Raw genomic sequence first — 21,484 nt, 5'->3', positions numbered from 1 at the left:
ACAGAGAGAGACAGAGAGAGACAGAGACAGAGACAGAGAGAGACAGAGACAGAGACAGAGAGAGACAGAGACAGAGACAGAGAGAGAGAGGAGGCAATTATCTTAACAATTCTAAAAATAAATAAACAAACCAGATCTTTGTAAGTAAGGCACATGGGAATGAATAATCCTCTGATACAGAAAAAGAGAACAAAACTAAAGGAGATTTGGTGAGGAATGGGGCATAATAGTTTTCTTGAAGTAGTTAAAAGCCTATCATATGGAAAAAAAAAACCTGTTCTGTCAGGACCCAGAAGATAAAACTGGGAGCTATGAATAGAAGCTGCAGAAAGTCAGATTTGGATTTCATGTAAGGAAAAACTTTTTAACAATTAAGAGTTTCCCCAAATGGAAAGGATTATCTTGGAAAGGAGTAGGTTCTATATTGTTAGAGGTTTCCAATAAGAGGCTAGATTGTTACTTGGGGTTTTTTTTGTCTTTATTAGTTTGTTTGTTTACTTTTAGTTTACAAGATTCAATTCCACAATTCCTTGAGTTTCAAATTTTCTCTCCCTCCCCTCCCCCCATGACGGCATACAATCAAGTATAGGATCTGCAAATACTTTGACATCAGATATTAGTCATGTTATAAAGACAGCTTGTTATCAGATGCAGTGAAAAATAGTAAAGAAGAAACAAAACCAAACAAGAAAAAGAAAAAGATCAGGTAGTTTGCTTCAATATGGATTCAAACTCAGTTCTTCCTAGTTCTTTCCCTGGATGTAGATATCTCTCTCCATCATGAGTCTTTTGGGATTGACTTATATCACTGCATTGCTGAGAAGAGTCCAGTCTATCAAAGTTGGGCATCACATATACGTTGTGTCTGTAATTGTGTGCAAATTTCTCCTGGTTCTGCTTTTCTCACTCAGCATCAGTTTGTATAAGCCTCTCCAGGTAAATATGAAGTCCCTCTGCTCCTCATTTATTATAGCATAATAGTATTCCATTGCAGGCATATACCACAACTTATTCAATCGTTCCCCAATTGATGGGCACCCCCTTAATTTCCAATTCTTTGCCACCACAAAAAGAGCTGCTATAAATATTTTTGTACATACGGGTCTTCCTCCCACTTCTATGATCTCTTTGGGATATAACCCTTGAAGTGGTAGATTATTACTTGTTGAGGACATTATAGAAGATATTCTCTTCCATGTAATGGTTGAGCTCTTAGGTTCCTGTCAACTCTGACATCATATGCTTGGTTATATGAGATTTTCTTTACATACACACACAGCCATAAGGGTCAGAAAAGCTATGCTTGCCTTAAATGACTCGTCAACAGAATTCACATGTCCTCTTTCTCTTCTTCCTCCTTCTGACATCTCCCCTTTACTGTTCCTCAATAGCATTATATTACAGTAGACTATATTCTCAGTCAAGTCAACACTGTGACATGGAAGTCAGTCCCAAAAGCTAATATGCTGGGGATTAAGCTGTGTTAATTTAAACAGAGGATGCAGAATGAGGGAGATAGTAGTCATAGTGTCTTCTGCTGCAATCCTAACATAGAAGATCGTGTACAGTGATGGGGGATATATTTTTATAAGTGTATAGACAACCTGAAGTGAGCCAATAAAAGAATAAACAAGGTATTCAAAGAAAAAAACTAGTCTTTGCCATACAAGGATCTAATGAAGGAACTAGACATGTTTCACCTCCAGAAGAGAAGAATTAGCTATAGGGCTTACTATCTTCAAAGATTCTTCTTGTTCTGTTGGCTCCAGGAGACAGAGGCAGGAGGAATTCAGGTGGAGAGGTGAAAAGGCAAATTTCAGCTCAATATAAAGAAGAAATATTCTGAAGAACCAGTCATCTCAAAGTGAAGTGGAAGTAGTGAGTTCACCATCACTCAAAGGTCTTCAAGTAGAGATTGGATAACCACTTATTCAGCAACAGGTAGACAGAAAGAATACCTTTTTAGGAACAGTTGGGATTTATTGTTCTTTGAGGCCCTTTCCACTCAGAGAGTCTGTTGCTTCTATTCCTTCTCTGCACATAACAATCTGTTTTCTCATTGTCAAAGCGCTGGGTAGACCAGGTCTTGCCTTACCACCATCTTGTAACACTCGTCTCACAACTCGATTCTTCAGCCCCTCCTTATGCAATAGACTGGGTTTGTGGCACAGGCCCAGAACCTACAGAGATAAGCAATTCCATGGGCTGCCCTTAGAATAGAATGGAATGACATTACAACAGTTGTTGATTGTGTGGCCAGGGCTATTTATGGGTATTATTATTTTTATTACGTGGCTAGTCATAGCAAGAAATCATAAGAGGAGAGTTTCACTGATTAATTTTTAGAGACATTAACTTGGCTGGGTCAAGTGGAAAGGACACATGAGCATTCCAGCCTCTGATGTGTGTGTTACTATAGCGTGTATACACTGCTTAAAAATCCTCCCAGGAGTTGTCAACAGGAGAATTGTTAGTAGGATGATGGGTCATCAAATCTTGCTGTTTCTACATAGCTCTTCAACATCTCTTGTCTATGTTCCCTTCTCTCTGTTCACATGACCGCCTCATCAATCTCCTCCTTACTTCTCATGTATACTATTATTGCAAATAGCTTTCTGGTGGTTCTTCTTGCCTCAAGTCTCTCCCTACTGTAATCTATACTACACTTAGCTGCCAAAGCTATTTTCCTAGAGCACAGACATAACCATGCCACACGCTCTGTCCCAAATAATATACTCCATTGCCTCTTATTACCTCTAGAATAAAATGTAAAGTCCTGCTCAGCTTTAAAAGTTCTTCACAATCTGGCCCATTTCTATCTTTCTAGTCTTCTTATACTTCGCTCCCCTCCATGTATTCTGTGATCCAGCTGACTTTCTTAGCTTCCTGGACTGCCTTCAGAACTCAACTAAACCCTACCTTTTTCAAGAGATCTTTTCCTGCCTCTTCATCCCTCCATTCCTATTACCTTCTATCTGCTCAGGACATATATTTGTATAGACAGTTATTAACATGTGGTCTCCCCCATTACAATGTTAGCCCCTTGAAGCCAAGGACTGTGTTTGTGCCTTTCTTTGTGCCCATAGTGCTTGGAGTAGTACCTGGCACATAGTGAGACCTTAATAATGCTAATTGATGACTAACTGATCTGTATGTTTCCAAAAAATTATTTGAAAAGAAATGCAACGTTATTGTCGGTAACAATGAATTACAAAAGGCAGATACACAGATACCTCCAACATGACAATCCACGTAATAATGACACAACCCAGTGCGAGGCCCAATACTTAAGTTAAAATTATGAGCAAGTATATAACCCTATTTTCCTCTTCTGTAAAAGAAAAAGACTAACACTGCCTCCCTCAGAGGGGTATTGTGAAGAAATCAAGGTGTCAACCTTAAATTACTTTAGTACTCTCAGTTAAGAAATAGAGTTAGAAATAGTAACTGTATGCAATTTGACCTCATAGCCCAAACAAACCTACATGATTTCATCAGTGTCCAAAGATGGAGTGCATCCAGAAGAGGGAGAGGGGCAATAGTCCCCTAGTCCTCTTTTCAAATCACACTGGAACACAGAATCACAAAATGTTAGTGACAAAGGGCCTTCAGAGACCATCTATACCAATTTGTTCATCTTACAGAAAATGAAACCGAGGTCCACAGAGAGAACGAGATTTAGCCAAAGTTGTGCAAATACTGGCAGACCTTGCATTTAAATGCAAGTATGCTAACTCCCAGATGTGCCCTCTTCCCCTTACATAAATCATAGATTTATACCCAGAAGGGACATCAAAGTAGAATATACTCATTTAACAGATAAGGAAACTAACACAATCCAGGAGAGTTAAATAATTTGCCTAAGATCATGCAGGTATTAAGTATCAGAGCCAGTACCCAAACCCTCTAATTTAAAATACAATGTTTTTTCCCAATTTATAATGCCACCTGTCATGAACCATTCTGATTCTCCCCAGGTTCCCTTTAAATCCCTGACTTTATTCTAGTTACATTTTTCTCAACACCATATCTATTTGGAATATATTCATTCTTATGCATTCTTCTATCTTCCCGTACATAAACATGTACACTGTCCCAAGTGTCAGATAAGCTTGCTCTACTGTGGAAATGAACTGAAACAAACCTGGTTGGAAAACTGTCTGCCAAATTCTTATTTGTGATCTTTTCTAAAAAACAAAAACTAAGAGAGGGAGTGAGGCAGGAAAAGAGAAAGGGGGAGAGAGAGAAAGGATGGGAGAAGAAGAGAGAGAGGCAGAGGCAGAGACAGAGAGGTATAGATTCAGAGATCCTATGGCAGAGAGATGCAGAGACAGAGGATTGTTTTATGGGTGGGGTTGCAATATGAGATGCCAGGGCTGTTAGAGTGGTTGAAGGCAGAAGTCCAAGCCAATGCTCACTCAGGGTGTGGGGGGAATCTTAGACTCCAGTATCACCACACCCCAGTGTGTCTCAGTGCCTAATTAATTGGTATGCGGTGAAACTGAACTGGGCCACCTCACTTTAAGCATGATCCCTTCCTCTCCCCTCTTAGGAAGGGGAGCCTGATGAGGAAGAACATAACTGGGAGGTAGGGGATAGGAGATAGGGTGGGAAGGACTGCTTCACACAAAGAGAAAGCCCCCCCTCTAATGCCTTTTTAATCTCCCCCTTCACTGTTGGACTATTGCATAGAGTACTCCCAGAGCCAACAGTCAATTCCCACGGTGCTAGGCCTCTCCCAGACAGACACAGTATTATTGTCACTAATAGGACTGGAATTTCTACCATTCGATTGGTATCCTCTCCTCCCTCCATTCCTTATGTGCTATGCTCTATGCATTTGGTATTATATTTTATGCAGAAGAGATTAGAATCACATATTTCGTGACAGAAAGAGATCTTAGAATACAGAACATAAACTGTCAGAAGTAGAAAGGGTCTTAGAATATAGAATGCCAAAACTGAAAAGGACCTTAGAATACAAAAAATAGAATATCACCACATCCCTCATAAATCTCTCTCCTGGAGGCAACTTTCTTCCTCTTCCCCCAAATCATAAGTCTAGAAAGCAGGGTAAACATACTCTTTGCTTCCCGTTACCATGTCTAGGCTATGATTCTGCTACCGTGTTCTAATTGTATTTTCCCTTTATAAGTTTATACAATTCATTTATATAATTCCTTCTCATTTCTGTTGCAGTCATCTACCATTCTCTAAGTTACTCTCCCAATTCTCTGAGAGACTGAGTTGGTATTACTGAAGGGGTATTCTCAATTCATCACAAATTCTTATCCTTTAAATTCCCTACCTCAATGCTTCCCAATATTTTTCTTTGTTATTGAAATCCCATTCAAAATGCATTGTGAATTCACCATATAGTTTAATATTATTTATAATTATTTACTGGTGAACCTCCTTGGATCATCATCATAAACCCCCAAATCGTTCAAAAACCACTGCTCCATCTCACCCTCAAGGACTTCTGCATTCACACTGAGTCCTATAACAACCTGACCACCTAATAACTCAACTTCTTCTGCCCTTTTCTGACTTCCTTTCTCACTTCAGTCACAACTAGCACTATCAAACCTAAGAATAAATGGTCTCTGAGAAAAGTTTCCTCCAAAATCAATAAACTTGAAATTTCAATCTTCAACCACAACTTCCCATCCTTCTCCCTCTCCAAGTTGCCCTGTGGTTTCATTTGACTCTCTATCTAGTCTTAATTCTACTGTCTGCAATTTTGGTCCTTCCCCAGCTACTACCCTACCTAGACTCTCTTAACTCGCAGCCTTCCACTATTCCCTATTAATAAATCATTATCTCTGAATAACTTCGTACAACTTGATTTCTCCACTTCTATCTACTCCAGGGTGAATAAGAACAGAAATGGACAAAAGCAACAGAATTTAACTAAATTCACCCTCTATAAATTGATGGCCTATAACTTCACCTGGATTATTTGACAAGTACTCTACCTTCATCTACTCCCTGGTTACATAACAGCCATACAGTTCAGTCTGGCCTGTACCCTTCAAATTGTAAGTTCTCCTCTGGGGCTAATGGATTCATAGGTCTAAAGATGATAGGTCCCTCTGAGATCTTCAAGTCCAATACCCTTATTTTACAGGTGAGAACGATGAGCCCCAGAGAGGTTAAACAATTTAGCCAAGCTCAGACAGGTAGCATCAGAGGAAGATTTAAACCCAGGTCTTCTGATTCTAGAGCAATACCTTTTCTATGTTACCATGTTATCTCAGGGTCATGTCTTACTGTCTTGATCTAGTGCCATACGCAGCCATGCTTCTTCACCCTGGCCATGTTGTATTTTACTACAGGTAATCTTCCCCAAAATCCTCTATCTCTTGCTTTAAAAACTGTAATACAAATAATATTATAATTGTTTCTATAAAAGAATCATCAACTGACTGCACTATTGTTCCACTCACCATCTCTGTTATTTCCTATGCTAAAACACCCTTCCTTGGTTACCATTCCTCTATATATGTTTCCTCTCCTTATTAGAATTTTGCTTGAAACAGTGATGGTTTCATTTTTTTTCCTTTGTATTCCTAACATATAGCACAGGGCCAGGCACTAAAAATGAAGCAACTTAAAATGTTTTTTTTCATTAAATTATGCATTAATTCCCCCAAATTGTCTATTCTAAACTTGTTCTTCTCTACCTTTATTCTCACTCCCAGTTCCACATACAGCACAATAGGTCATCTTAATGGCCTCTTACTTCACTTTATGAATCAGGAGTTAAATAACACAAGTTCCTCAATTCCTTAAATGTCTCACCAGCATCACTCATGCTTTTCTTGCCTCTAGTTATAGACTAAGAGACTAAGGCAAAACCCTCTAACTTAATGACTCCCCTTCTTGCCTCCCTCAAGTCTTCACTCTACCTGACATCTACCCTCTGTCATGAATCTTCTTGATTTTCCACTATCTCAACTCCTTCGCATCTGCATACAAATATTCCCAGGTCTACCTTATGCAGCTGCTATCCTTTCTGTCTCTCTTCTCATATACTACTACATTTCTTGGGTGGATGGGGGGGTGACTATATAAAAATCACAAAAGAGGGATACTATTGTCAGGGATGTGGAAAGAAGGACATACCAATATACTTCTGGTGGAACTATGAAGTGGTCTAACCATTCAGGAAAGCAATTCGATATTATCCAAAGAAAGAGACTAAAATGTCCATATTCTGAATCAGAGATCCCATTGCTAGGTACATAATAGCCTCAAGGAGGTAAATGATAAAAAGAAAGGCCACAAATACATTAAAATATTTGTAGAATCACTCTTTGTAGTAGTAAAGAACTGGAACAAAGGAGATATCCATAAATGAGGGAATGACAATAAATTGTGGTACATGAACACAATGGACTATTACTGTGCTCTAAGGAATAATGTATATGATGGCTATAGGGATGTAGGGAAAGATATATATATATATATATATATATATACATATATATATATATATAAACAAATATAAAGTGGGGTAAGGAGAACCTGAAAAACATCAAATCCAATAACTCTAATGATCTAAGTTGAACAAAAAACTTAAAAAAACAACTCAATGCTGTCAAATTATAATGACCAAGCTTGGCCCCAGAAGTGATATGGGGAGGTACCAAATTCCCTTCTTTTCAGAAGTGGGAGACTCCAGGTATGGAACACTGCATCCAAAAACAAATGGTATACATATGCAAATATTTGTATGTGCATAATTGTTTATGTGTAAAAATTGTATATATACACACACATATATGAATATACACATATACCATTTGTTTTTATATTTTGTAAAAATGTGTGTATTTATGTGTGTATGTATATATATATATATATATATATATATATCCCCTGTGACAACTAACTGCCCCCAATTTATATGTGTGTGTACATACACATGTATGTGTACATGTGTGTATACACGAGGTAAGAAAACTGTGGCAAATTAAGCAACTTGCCCAGGGTCACACAGCTAGTAAGTGTTTGAAGTTGGATTTGAACTCAGGTCTTTCTGACTCTAGGCTCACCACTCTATCCATTGTGACACCTAACTGTCCCAATTTATATATGTGTGTGAATATAATTTATATTTAATTTAATCTTTAATTAACTAATTGGATTTCTATATTTATATATGTATTTATATAAAATATGTATGTTGAAGAATTTGCCTATGCCCATTATCTCTACTTATCCAACATCTCTCTTCAACCCTTTGAAATCTGGCTTCTGCTTTAATTACATATCTTTATCAGGGTTAAAAATAACCTCAGAATCACCATATCTGATCTTTTCGTCACTTTCATACCTTGTCAAACATCCTCTTCTAGTTCTAGTCTTTCCTTCTTTGCATTCAGAGACTTCATCATGTATGCTTTATTTTCTTACATATATAACCATTTTTTCTTTCTCTAATTTGATAGTTCTTCATTGTCTTCCCAATAGTCTTCCCTTGGTTGAACTTTTTGATTTCTCTAGGTGTGTATAGGGTATGGACCATTTGTACTTCTACACCTATAATATTAATTAGAATTCCTAGAAGAAATGCTATAAAAGTTTAAAAATAAATTAAAGTGGTATTATGAGTGAAATGAGAGCAAAAGAGAAAATAACTGGAAAAGAAAACTCATCTATAGTGCAGAGATTGGAATAGACAATTAACAACTTAGAACAAGAAGAAAGAAAATAAAAAAATGACCAAAGTAACAAACCCCCTGACAATTAGGATGGATGAAACAGAAGTTAATGAAACACAAAGAAATACCAAATTAAAGTTCAGGGATTTTTTAAAGAAGAAAATACATGGTATGTGTATTCAAAATATATTAACCTTTAAAAATATGAAAGAGAGACAATTTAGGAATCACTGGACTACCTAAAATCTATGACTGAAAAAAAGAGGCTCGATATCACATCTCCAGAAATCATGAACGAAAACTGCACAGATCTCTTATAACCAAAGAGCAGATTTAAAATAGGAAGAATCCATTGGTCACCTACTGAGAGAAACCCTAAAATGAAAGCTCCTAAAAGTGTCATAACTCAAATATAGAATTTTTGGGTCAATTAAAAAAGTACTTCAAGGGGAAAGGATTCTGGAAAGATATTGAATAAGACAGAAAATTACCAGTTTCTCTCAAATTTCCCCACAAATAATTTAAAAGAATGCCTCAAAGTGAACTTTAGAGTGGCAAAAACAATAAAAAGTCAGGGTAAAGTCACTGTCCAGCCTAATACCACTTGGGAGGACATTAAGAATGACCTTCCCTCCTGGAATGGCAATCTTACCTGATTGAAATGAAGATACCTCTGGGCAGATATCACCAATCAACACATAATAAGCCCTGAGGGCACCTGTGTTGGTGGCAGCTTTAGTTTCCTGAACTTTCACCTCGTAAAGAGTGTGGAGGTCCGATGACTAATCAGGGAAAAATTTCAGAGCCCTCTGCTGGCACTGGACATGGGGACTAGGGACACTGACCAGATGTAGTCCTATACTATGGCTGTGGATGAACAGGAGCAAGCAAATGATAGTGAGTGTGATTCCAGAGATGTGGAGGTCCTGCTGACTGTGGGTACTCACAGTAGAGCAGAGTTTCTGGTTTTGGTTCCAGGGTATAAGGATGGACTGAAGCTTGCAGTCATGGGAGGAACCACATGGAGTAAGAATGTTTGTGGGGATAATGTTGCTGGGGCCCAAGTTACAGCTCAGGAGCAGAGAAGAATACCTAAGGTCAGGTCCCCTGATAGATCTCAGAAAACAACTGCATAAAAAATCTGAAGCTTCAGACATTATCCTGCAAACCTTGGGACTAGAGCCCAATTCTAACACAAAGTTAACAGCCAGGAACTAAGTCACTAAAAAATGTGTTAGTGTAAAAGAAAGAATCCAACCCATAGAGAGCTACTATGGTGATAGAGAAGATTTGGGTTCATACTCAGAAGAAGAAAGTGAATCCAAAACAGCTATTTCTACTTCAAAGAAAGATGTAAAATGGTCACAAGCCAAAAAAAAGATTCTTTAGAAGAGCTTAAAAAACCTTTTCAAATCAAGTAAGATGGACAGCTAGGTGGAACAGTGAATAGAGCATCAACCCTGGAGTCAGGAAGATTTGAGTTCAAATCTCACCTCAGACAACTAATACTTACCAGCTATGTGACCTTGGGCAAGTCACTTAATCTCAATTGCCTGGCCTTCCCTCCTCCAAAAAAAGATTTTGAAAAATCAAATAAGAGATAATGAGGGAAAATTAGGGGAAAAATAAGAGAAATGAAAGAAAATCAAGAAAATTATGAAAAGAAAGTCAACTAATTTAAAAAAGAGATCCAAAACTTATGAAAGAAAATAACTCCTTAAAAATTAGAAGTGATCATGAGGAAGCTAATGGCTTCATAAGACACCAAGAAATAATGAAAAAAAAAATCAAAAGAATGAAAAAATAGAAGAGAACGTGAAATACCTCATTATAAAAACAATGGACCTGGAGAGAACAGATCAAGGAGAAAAAAATATAAGAATTCTTGGACTTCTTGAAAGTTATGATCAAAAAAGAGTGTACATACTATATTTAAAGAAATTATTAATGAAAATTGCCCTGAAGTTTTAGAACTAAAGAGCAAAATAGAAATTGGAAAAATCCACTGATCACCCTCTTAAAGACATCTCAAGATAAAAAACTCACAGGATCATTATAGCTAAGTTCCAAAGTCCCAAGTCAAGGAGAAAATATTACAAGCATCTACAAAGAAATAATTTAAACAATGTAGAGCTACAGTCAGAATAATACAAGATTTAGTAGCTTCTACATTAAAAGTCCAAAGGTCATGAAACATGATATTCCAAAGAGAAAAGGAGCTGCATTTGCAACCAAGAATGATGTACTCAGCAAAGCTGAAGGTAATCCTGAATATTTAAAAAATTGATATTTAATGAAATAAAAGAGTTTCAGGTATTCATAATGAAAAGAACAGAAAATTTGACCTACAAGAATTGTGAGAAATATAAGAAGGTACACATGAAAAATCAAGTATAAGGAATTTAATAAGGTCATTTAATAACTGTTTACTTCTTATTTGGGAAAATATTATCTGTAACTCTTAATAATGTTATCATTACTAGAGTAGTTTTAAAGAGCATACATAGATAGAAGACTTCTGGTTGAGGTGAGTATGATGGATTGATCCTAAAAAATAAAATTGGCTATGTTAGGTAAAATGGAGCAATTATCTCATACAGGTGATATACATGAATCGAAGAACTGTTAAAGTAGAGAGCAGGAGGGGTGTAAGGCTGGTAGTGCTAGGATGTTATTCTCTTCAGAACTGAGTTGAAAAGTAAATAACATATTATAAGCATATAAAATATTCTTAACTTATAGAAAAACAGGAGGGTGAGAGGAGAGGATAAGTGAGGGACTTTTAGAAAGGGTACAAATTAGGGATAGAGTGATCAAAAGTAAATTAGAAGTCTAAGGAAGAATAGAGGAAAAAGAGAAGATAAACAGTGATGAAAAAGAGGATGGAGGAAAATACACACAACTAGCAATTATACCTTTGAACATACATGGTATGAACTCATCTAAAAAATGGAAATGAATAGCAGAATAGATTCCAATAATATGTTATTTACAAGAAACACATTTAAAAATGAGGGATAGACATAAAGTAAAAATAAAGGACCAGAGTAGAATTTATTATTCTTTAGCTGATGCAAAAAAAAAAAAATAAAAGCAGGGTAGTGATCATGATCTCAGACAAAGTTAAAGGTAAAATAGATTTAATTAAAGGAAATAAACAGGAATATTGCATTATGATAAATGTATTATAAATAATGGAGTAATAACAATACTAAACCTGTGTAAACAAAATGCTATAACATCCAATTTTTTAAAGGAAAGGCTGGATGAATTATAGGGGAAAATACGGAGCAAAACTGAATAGTGGTGAATTTCAACTTTCCCCTTTCAGAAGCAGATAAATCTAAGCAAACAAATAAACGAATAAACAAACAAACAAACAAATAAATAAATAAATGAATGAATGAATGAATAGATAGATAAATAAATAGATAAATAAGAAAGATGTCAAGGAGATGAATAGAATCTTAGCTATGATAGATATCTGGAGAGAATTGACTGGGAATAGAAAAGAATATACTTTTTCTCAATGATATATGGTACCTTTACAAAAATTGGTCACATATTAGAGCATAATAACTGTTTAGCTAAATGCAGAAATATTAAATGCATCCTTTTCAGATCACAAAGCAGCAAAAATTATATTTAATAAAGGAACATGGAAACATGGATTAAAAATTAATTGGAGATTAAATAACCTGATGTTAAAAAATGAGTGGGCTAGGGGCGGCCAGGTGGCTCAGCGAGTAAGGGCACCTGCTCCAGTGTCGGTATGACCTGGATCAAATCCGGGTTCAGATACTCAGCACCACACCCAGAAATAACTGGCCATTTAACCGTGAGCAAGTTACTTAACCCCGACAGCTTTAAAAAAAAAATGAGTGGGCTAAAGAATAAATCATAGAAACAATAAATACTTTTATTTGATAAAATGACAATAATAAGACAGCATTGCAAAACCTTTGGGATTCAGTAAAAGTAATTATGGGAAAAGTTGTGTCGCTAAATCCTTACATCAATAAAAAAATAGAGAAAGAACAGGTATGCATATTGGGTATACAATTTAAAAAATACTAAAAAAAAAAAAAAAAGAAGAAATTTTAAAATCCCCAACAAAAGACCAAACTGGAAATCTTAAAAATTAAAGTTGAGATTTTAAAAACAATAAAATAGATAAATCATGAGTTAATATTATTAAAAGAGAGAGAAGAAAACCAAATGACTAGTATAAAAAATGAAAAGGGTCAACATACTACTAATGAAGATGAAATCAAAGCAATTATTTAGAGTTATTTTGCCCAATTATATGCCAATAATTTGAACAATTTATTGAAATGGAAGAATACTTACAAAAATACAAACTGCCTAGGTAAACAGAAGAGGATAAAGAATATCTAAATAAACCTATTTTAGAAAAAAAAAGTTGAACAAGTCATAAATGAGGTGCCTAATAAAAAAGCATCAGTACTACATGGATTTACAACTGAATTCTACCAAACATTTAAAGATCAACTAATTGCAATATTAAACAAATTATTTGGAATAATAGATAATGTGGAAGTCCTACCAAAGTCCTCTTATGAAACTAATATGGTGCTGGTACCTAAACCAGTAAGAGTAAAATCAGAGAAAAAAAATATAGAATATTTCACTAATGTATATGAATGCAAAAATCCTAAATAAAATACTAGCTAGGACATTACAACAAAATATCATAAAGATTATATATTACGACCAAATGGGATTTATACCAGGAACTCAGAGATGATGCAACTGCCATAAGGAAAATTATTAACATAATTTATTATATCAATAATAGTTTTTAAAAGCATATGGTTAAAATCAATAGATGCAATAAAAGTTTTTTTTTACAAAATACAACACTCATTCCTATTAAAAAAAAAAAACTTGAAAGCATAGTTATAAATATATTTTTCCTTAAAACTATAAGAGGCATCTACCTAAAATCATCAGCAAACATTATTTGTAATGGGGATAATTTAGAAAGAAGCCTTACTAATAAGATCAGGAGTAAAACAAGGATGTCTTGTTAATATAATATTATTCAATATTATATTAGAAATGCTTGCGGCTTCGTGCGAGCTTCCGGGGTGGGCCAGAGCAGCCCAAGATGGCCAACTTCGGAGGATCAGGTGTCAGATGAAGAGAATGTATGGATAGTTGCCAAGTTCATCACTCATGCTCCCCCAGGAGAATTTAATGAAGTGCTTAATGATGTCTGGTTACTACTTAACAATGACAATCTTCTCAGGGAAGGGGCAGCTCATGCATTCTCCCAGTATAATATGGAGCAGTTCACTCTAGTAAAGATAGAAGGGTATGATGACCAGGTCTTAATTACCGAACGTGGTAACCTGGGTAGATTTTTAGATCCAAGAAATAAAGTTTCCTTTAAGTTTGACCACTTACTGAAAGAAGCAAGTGACCCCCAACCTGAGGACATAGATGGAGCTCTGAAGTCATGGAGGGAATCATGTGACAGTGCATTAAGGGCCTATGTGAAAGATCATTATTACAACGGCTTCTGTACTGTTGTTTATGCTAAAATTATAGATGGGCAGAAGACTATTATTGCCTGTATTGAGAGCCACCAATTTCAGCCTAAAAACTTCTGGAATTGGGGACGGAGCCAAGATGGTGGAGTACAAGCACGACCTTCCTGCGGCTCTGGCTTGCACCTTCCCCAATCCATGTAAAAAGGGGACTCTAAACAAACTTTGGAGCTGCAGAACCCACAAAATGACACAGAGAAGCTAACCTCCAGCTGAGGACAGCGCGGCAGGCCGTCAGGAATCAGCCAGGCAGCTCTCTGGGAGCCCAGCCCAGAGCCCCAGGGCAGGCCTGACAAGCCTCCAGCCAGAGGGACTCCAGATCAGCAGCAGCTGTGGCCATTTCCAGATTTATCAATACATAGACTCGAAGGACAAGGTGAGAGGCCAGTGCAGTCTGGACTTTGGGACCCAGTAAGTGGGAGTGCATGGCTTTTACCCCCAGGGCGAGAAGCTACTGAGATGCCTGCACAGCCAGCCAGTGCCACATGGCAGCTTCAGCTCCTGGCCTGCAGACTGTAGGGGGACCAAGCACCAGTCTGAGGGGTAATTGCTCTTGCTTTAATCTGCTTGGATCTGGATTGCAGTCTAGGGTGGAAGTCCTGGGGTGTGTGTCCAGCTTGCCAGAGCTTATGGAGACCTCAGAGAGGGCACCCATCTAATACCTCCAGCAGCTGAGAAAACCCCAGCGTTTGGGACGAAAGCTCCCCTGCCTGGTGGCAGAGTCCTACTGTGGCAAAAAGCCCAAAAGTCAAATGATTGAGTGGCAAAATGAGCAGGCAAAGGAAACAAAGCAGACAAAAGATTCCAACGCTACATTCCTATTTTGGGGACAAGAAGGAGCAAGGCATGGAACAGGAGGAAGACAGTGAAGTCAGAACTCCTGCACCAAAAGCTTCAAAGGAAAATACCAGCTGGTTACAGGCCATAGAGGACCTTAAGAAGCAGATAAGAGAAGTGGAGGAAAAATTGGGAAGAGAAATGAGAACAATGCAAGAAAATTATGAAATGAGAGTCAACAGCCTGACTGAGGAAAATAATACCTTAAAAAACAGACTGACTCAAATAGCAAAGGAGTCTCAAAAAGGCAATGAGCAGAAGAATGCCTTAAAAAGTCGAATTTGCCAGATGGAAAAAGAATCTGAAAAGCTCAATGAGGAGAATCATTGCTTCAGAATTAGATTGGAGCAAATGGAAGCTAATGACTTTATGAGAAATCAAGATGCTGTTAAACAGATCCAAACAAATGAAAGAATAGAAGGCAATGTGAAAAATCTCATTGGAAAAACCACTGACCTGGAAAACAGATCCAGGAGAGATAACTTAAAAATAATTGGACTACCTGAAAGCCATGACCAAAGTAAGAACCTAGAAAGCATCCTCCAGGAAGTTCTCAAAGAAAACTCCCCTGATGGTGTAGTACCAGAGGGCAAAATAGAGGTTGAAAAAATCCACCGATCACCTCCTGAAAAAGATCCCCAAAAGAAAACTCCTAGGAATATTATAGCCAGGTTCCAGAATTCACAGATTAAGGATAGAATATTACAAGCAGCCAGGAAGAAACATTTTTAATATTGTGGGAACACAATCAGGATAACCCAGGATCTGGCAGCTTCTACAATGAGGGATCGAAGGGCTTGGAATATGATATTCCGGAGGTCAAAGGAGCTGGGATTAAAACCAAGAGTTGCCTATCCAGCAAAACTGAGTATCATGTTTCAGGGGAAAATATGGTTATTCAGTGGAATAGAGGACTTTCAAGCATTCTTGCTGAAAAAACCAGAGTTGAATATAGAAAATTTGACATTCAGATACAAGAAGCAAGAGAAGCATGAGAAGGTAAACAGGGAAAAGAAATCATAAGGAACTTATCAAAGTTGAAGTATTAACATTCCTACATGGAAAAACAATAATTGTAACTTATGAAACTTTTCTCAGTAGTTGAAGGGATTAGAAAAAAAAAATATATATATACATATATATGTCTATATAGGAGGGTATATGGGCATATGAAAACATATGTGAATATGTGTATATATGTTTACAGGTATAGATAGATAGAGGGCACAGGACCAATTTAACAGGAAGGGATGATACTTAAAAGGTGAAATTAAGAGCTGAGAGGAATATAATGAGAGGAGATGGGGAGAGACAGATTGGGGCAAACTATCTCATACAGAAGAGGCAAGGGAAAATGGTTACAATGGAGGGGAGAATAGGAAGGCAAAAGGGAATGGGTCAACCTTATTCTCATTGCATTTGGCTTGGGGAGGGAGTGAAATACACACTTAATAGGTGATCTCACCCTCCAGGAGAGTAGGGGGGGAAGGGGATGAAAGGGGGGATGATGGAAGGGAGGGGAGGCTGGGGGGGGGGAGTGTAGTTGGAAGCACCCACTTTTGAAAAGGGACAGGATCAAAGTAGAGACTAGAACAAGTGGGAGGTGGGATAGGAGGGAGGGAAATATAGTCAGTCTTCTACAATATATCTACTATGATAATGTTTTGCATTAGCCGCAATGTACAACCTATACTGAACTGCTTGTCCTCCCAGTGGGGGTGGGTGGCAGGGGGGGAAGGGAATGAATCTGGAATTGAAAGTTTTAAAATCAAATATTCAATTATATATATATATATATATATGTTTGTGTGTGTATGTATATATATATATATATATATATACTATTATTAATACCATCTTACATGTAATTAAGAAATAATATATACAGGCACTGAGGCATAGAGATCCATTGGAAAAGTTGAAACGGGTATGGGAGAAAAAATGGGAGAGAGCAGATTGGAGGTGGGGATGTCTGTGGGAGTGCTATTTTGGGGGGTGGGTAGGGAAAAAAAGGGGAGAAAATTTGTGACTCAAAATCTGGTGGAAACGCATGATGTAAATCAGAAGTTAATAAAGCATTAAAAAAATAAAAAAAAACCTTCTGGAATGTTCGTTGGAGATCAGAGATCAAGTTTACCATCACACCACCCACAGCTCAGGTGGTTGGAGTGCTAAAGATTCAGGTCCATTACTATGAAGATGGCAACATCCAGTTGGTTAGTCACCAAGATGTACAGGATTCAATTACTGTTCCTGATGTTGTACAAACTGCCGAGGAATTTATTAAAATCATAGAACATGCTGAAAATGAGTATCAGATCACAATTAGTGAGCACTATCAGACAATGTCAAACGCCACATTCAAGGCCTTGCGCAGGCAGCTTCCAGTCCCCCGCAACAAAATCGACTGGAACAAGATACTCATCTACGAGACTGGCAAAGAAATGCAAAATGTTTAAGGCTGGGTGTGAAATTCGTCATTTGTAACATGAAAATAAAAAGAAGAAAGGAAGAAAAAAAAAGATTCAAAGTATTATCTTATAAGTAGGTGTTTTATAAACACGTGTGGTATTTTGCCAGGGCTTTCAAAGTTAACAGGTTTTCTAGCCTCTTGGAATAATTTTGAACCAATAGCATTGTCTCGATATTGTGGGTGTTTGTGTGTGTGTGTGTGAGTGAGTGATACTTGCCATGTAACTTCCTCTTGTGACTGTATCTACTTGTAGGATTTCTTTTTTAATTCACTTATTTTTTACATTGAAAAGAGAAAGAGATATGTCCTGAAATTTATGTACTGGTTAGAAAATGTCCTAGCCATGAAAGCCCTCTCACAAACAGGCAGGTAATGTTTTCAGTACTCTCCTACCCTTATCCTTAATAGCACTTCTGGTATACCAGTGTTTTTGTTTTTTTTTTTTTAACTGATCAACCAATAGCTTAAGATTCTATGCTGCAAGATATATCTACAGACATCCTTTCTCTTCTGACTGCTGATTGCCACTTAATGGCATCCTGTTAGCTGTAGATTTTTAATTATTTGGAATAGGGTTTTTAGCGTCCCTTTGGGTGGAAAAAAGTGGTTTTCTGGAAATTCCATAATGACCAGCTTCTCTGAGGAAAATTTGGGGGTTTTGTGTTGTTGTTTATTTTTTAATCCAAAAACTTGAACCACATCCCCTCCAAGTGAACTTGTTTGCTTTCTTCCTTTTCTGAAAATTCCCTTCCCCCTAGTAACATGGTTCTTATAGACATCTGTATTTTTAGAATATAGTTACCCCATTTATGTATATATATATTTAGATTCAAGAACTGCTGACACAGTCTGGATATAGAAGAATAAATATTAAAACTTGAAAAATGCAGATGCCTAAAGAACAATAGGCATATTGTGCTTTAATGATTTGTGGCAAGTTACTAGAGTTCTACTGTAAGTGTATGAATCAGACAAGTGTGTAAATCACAAATGAAAACAAAAAAGATTTGCACCAAAGTGAGAAGAATAACTTCAAAAGTAGTGTCTTTCTATTGTTACCTGTTTCTAAATGTACTTAAAGAGAACACTGGCAGTTCACTCTAAATGACATTCTTCAGTCCTGACTGCCAAGAACTCAAGTTAGACTGTGATATAGCAGCCCTTCCAGGAGGGTGAGTTAAGGTATGTGTTCCATAGCTCTCAAAACACAGAGACACTGAGGATTTGCTATAGCCAGTATCAGAACTATGTATGGTGAATTCATTCCACATTGTTTGCTCTTAGGTGTCCAGGCCTTAACTTAAGGTCATTTTGGTTTTGCTTTTTTTTAAACCAAGTGCTGTCTTCCTATCTCCAAATACATGTTGAAGGGGAGTATGTTTGTGCTTAAAGTGGCATTGCTTTTGATCAGTGGCATGGTTAAGCAAGAGTGTTTCCAAAGTGTCCTGTTACTTACATAAACTTTTTTTCCAAATAAAGTATATTTGTATCATTTGCCATTCATAATATCCATCCATATTACAAAATCCTCTGTACCCACTAGTAGAAATACAAAGATTTTGTTTTTAAAAAATGCTTGCAATAACAATAAGAGAAGAAATAGAAAATGAAGGAATCCGAATCAGCAATGAGGTAATAAAGCTAGTCCATATTGCAGATAATATGATGGTATACTTGGAAAATACTAGAGATTCGACTAAAAGGTTAGTTGAAGTGATTAATGATTCTGGCAAAGTAGTAGGGTGTAAAATAAACCCAGATAAATCATAATTGTTTCTATATATCACCAACAGAACCCTGCAAGAAGAGAGAGTAAAAGATCCCCCATTTAAAATAACCCTGGACAGCATAAAATACCTGCCAAGATAAACCCAAGAACTACATTAATATAATTAGAAAACATTTCTTATACAAATGAAGTCAGATTTAAGTATTTGGAGAAATGTTAATTGTTCATGGGTAGACAGAGTCAATATTTTAAAAAATGATAATTCTTTACAAGTCATTCACCAATTGATAAATGGTCAAAGGATATGAAGAAGCAGTTTTCAGATGAAGAAATTAAGGTTATCTATAGCCATATAAAATGCTCTAAACCACTATTGATTAGAAAAATGCAAATTTAAACAACAGTGAGGTACCGCCTCACACCTATGAGACTGGGTAATATAACAAAAAAGGAAAATGATAAATGTTGGAGAAAATGTGGGATAATTGGAACACTAATGGATTGTTGGTGGAGTTGTGAATTGATCCAACCATTCTGGAAAGCAATTTGGAACTATAACCAAAGAACTATAAAACTGGGCATATCCTTTGTCCTAACAATACCACTACTAGGTCTGTATCCCAAAGAGGTCATAGAAAAAGGAAAAGGACCTACATATCCAAAAATATTTATAGCAGCTCTTTTTGGGGTGGCAAAGAATTGGAAGTTGAGTAAGTGCCCATCAGTTGGGGAATGGCTGAAGAAGTTGTGGCATATGAATGTAATGGAATACTATTGTGCTGTAAGAAATGGTGAACAGGTGAATTTCAGAAAAACCTGGAAAGATCTGCATGAACAGATGTTGAGTGAAGTAATCAGAAACAGGAGAATATTGTACACTATAAGAGCAACATTGTGTCTTGATCAACTATGATAAATTTAGCTCTTCTCAGCAATACAATGGGCCAAGACAATTGCAAAAACTCATGATGGAAAATACTATCCGTATCGGGAGAAAGAATTGATGGAGACTGAATGCATATCAAAACATACTATTTTTACTTTCTTTGTTTTTTTATGCTCTTTTCCCCTTTCGTTCTGCTTCTTCTTTCACAACATAACTAGTGGAGAAATGTGTTTTAGATGCTTATACATGTGTAACATATCAGCTTGCTTTCCATCTTGAGAAGGGGAGAGGGAAAGGAGAGAGATAAAACAGATAGCAACTCAAAAACCTAATAAAAATGAACCTTTAAAACTACTTTTACATGTAATTGGGAAAATGAAATGAAATTTACATAAAAATGACAATCCTACCTAAAGTCATCTATTTATTCAATGCCATCCCAATTAAATAACCAAAAAATATTTTATTGAATTAGAGAAAATAAGAATAAAATTCATTTGGAAGGAAAAAAAAAGTCAAGGATATAAAAGTACTTAATTTAAAAAAAATGTAAAGGAAGGAGGTTTAGCAGCACCAAATCTTAAACTCTATTATAAGGTGGTAATTATTAAAACTATTTGGGACTGACTAAGAAATAGAAAAGTGAATCAGTGGAATAAAGTAGACAGACAAAACACAATAATAAATGATTATAGTAACCTTGTGTTTGAAAAATGTAAATGTTTAAAATTTGGGATAAGAATTCACCATTTGGTACAAATATATGTTGGGATAACTGGAAAATAGCCAGGTAGAAATTGGCTATATATCAATATCTTACAATATTTACCAAGATAAGGTAGAAATGGATATATAGCAAGCTATAAAGGGAGATAAAAACAAATTAGAAGATGGAACATATTTCCCATCAGACTTTTGGATAGAATAAGTATTTATGAATGGACAAGAGATAGAGATCATTGTGAGATGTAAAATGATTCATTTTGATTAAATTAATTTTAAAAGGTTTTATGTAAATAAAACCAATGCATTCAAGATTCAAAGGAAGGCTGAAAATTGAGAAAAAAATTTGTAGACAGTTTCTCAAAATCTCATATCTCAAAAATATAGAGAACTTTTTTTTTTCAAATTTGTGAGAATATCAGTCATTTCCCGACCATTAGTCAAAGGATATGAAGTCAGTTTTGGGATAAAGAAATCACAATTATATAGAGTTATGAAAATTGCTCTAAAGTATTATTAGAGAAACACAAACTAAAATAACTTTGAGATATCTTTTCACACCTATCAGATTGGCTAAAATGATAGAAGGGGAAA

The 21,484-nt window shown here is 36.3% G+C and overlaps 1 protein-coding gene and 1 long non-coding RNA gene across 3 annotated transcripts in view; both read left to right on the top strand.

Annotated features, from left to right (window-relative positions):
* The window catches only part of LOC138172612 (uncharacterized), a 40,472-nt gene that overhangs the window by 7,592 nt on the left and 11,396 nt on the right, over positions 1 to 21,484 (top strand). The window contains exon 3 of one of the 2 annotated variants that reach the window (XR_011171178.1): positions 9,648 to 10,514. The exons of the other annotated variant lie outside the window; for it this stretch is intronic. This is a non-coding gene — a long non-coding RNA (uncharacterized lncRNA). Of the gene's footprint in view, positions 1 to 9,647; positions 10,515 to 21,484 lie in introns of those variants that run through there. 2 annotated transcript variants of the gene reach the window in all.
* Positions 13,004 to 17,546, top strand: LOC138172601 (F-actin-capping protein subunit alpha-1-like). The gene is made up of 3 exons (XM_069102298.1): positions 13,004 to 13,038; positions 13,750 to 14,311; positions 17,191 to 17,546. Exons 1-3 carry the CDS (start codon positions 13,004 to 13,006, stop codon positions 17,536 to 17,538), a joined length of 945 nt encoding a protein of 314 aa, XP_068958399.1. The 3' UTR covers positions 17,539 to 17,546.

Source organism: Petaurus breviceps, unplaced genomic scaffold, assembly GCF_028583685.1.
Source record: "Petaurus breviceps papuanus isolate PSGF00001 unplaced genomic scaffold, PetGlider_PUasm1.0 551, whole genome shotgun sequence".
In the NCBI taxonomy this organism is placed as follows: Eukaryota; Metazoa; Chordata; class Mammalia; order Diprotodontia; family Petauridae; genus Petaurus; species Petaurus breviceps.
This window is presented reverse-complemented; position numbering and strand designations above follow the sequence as displayed.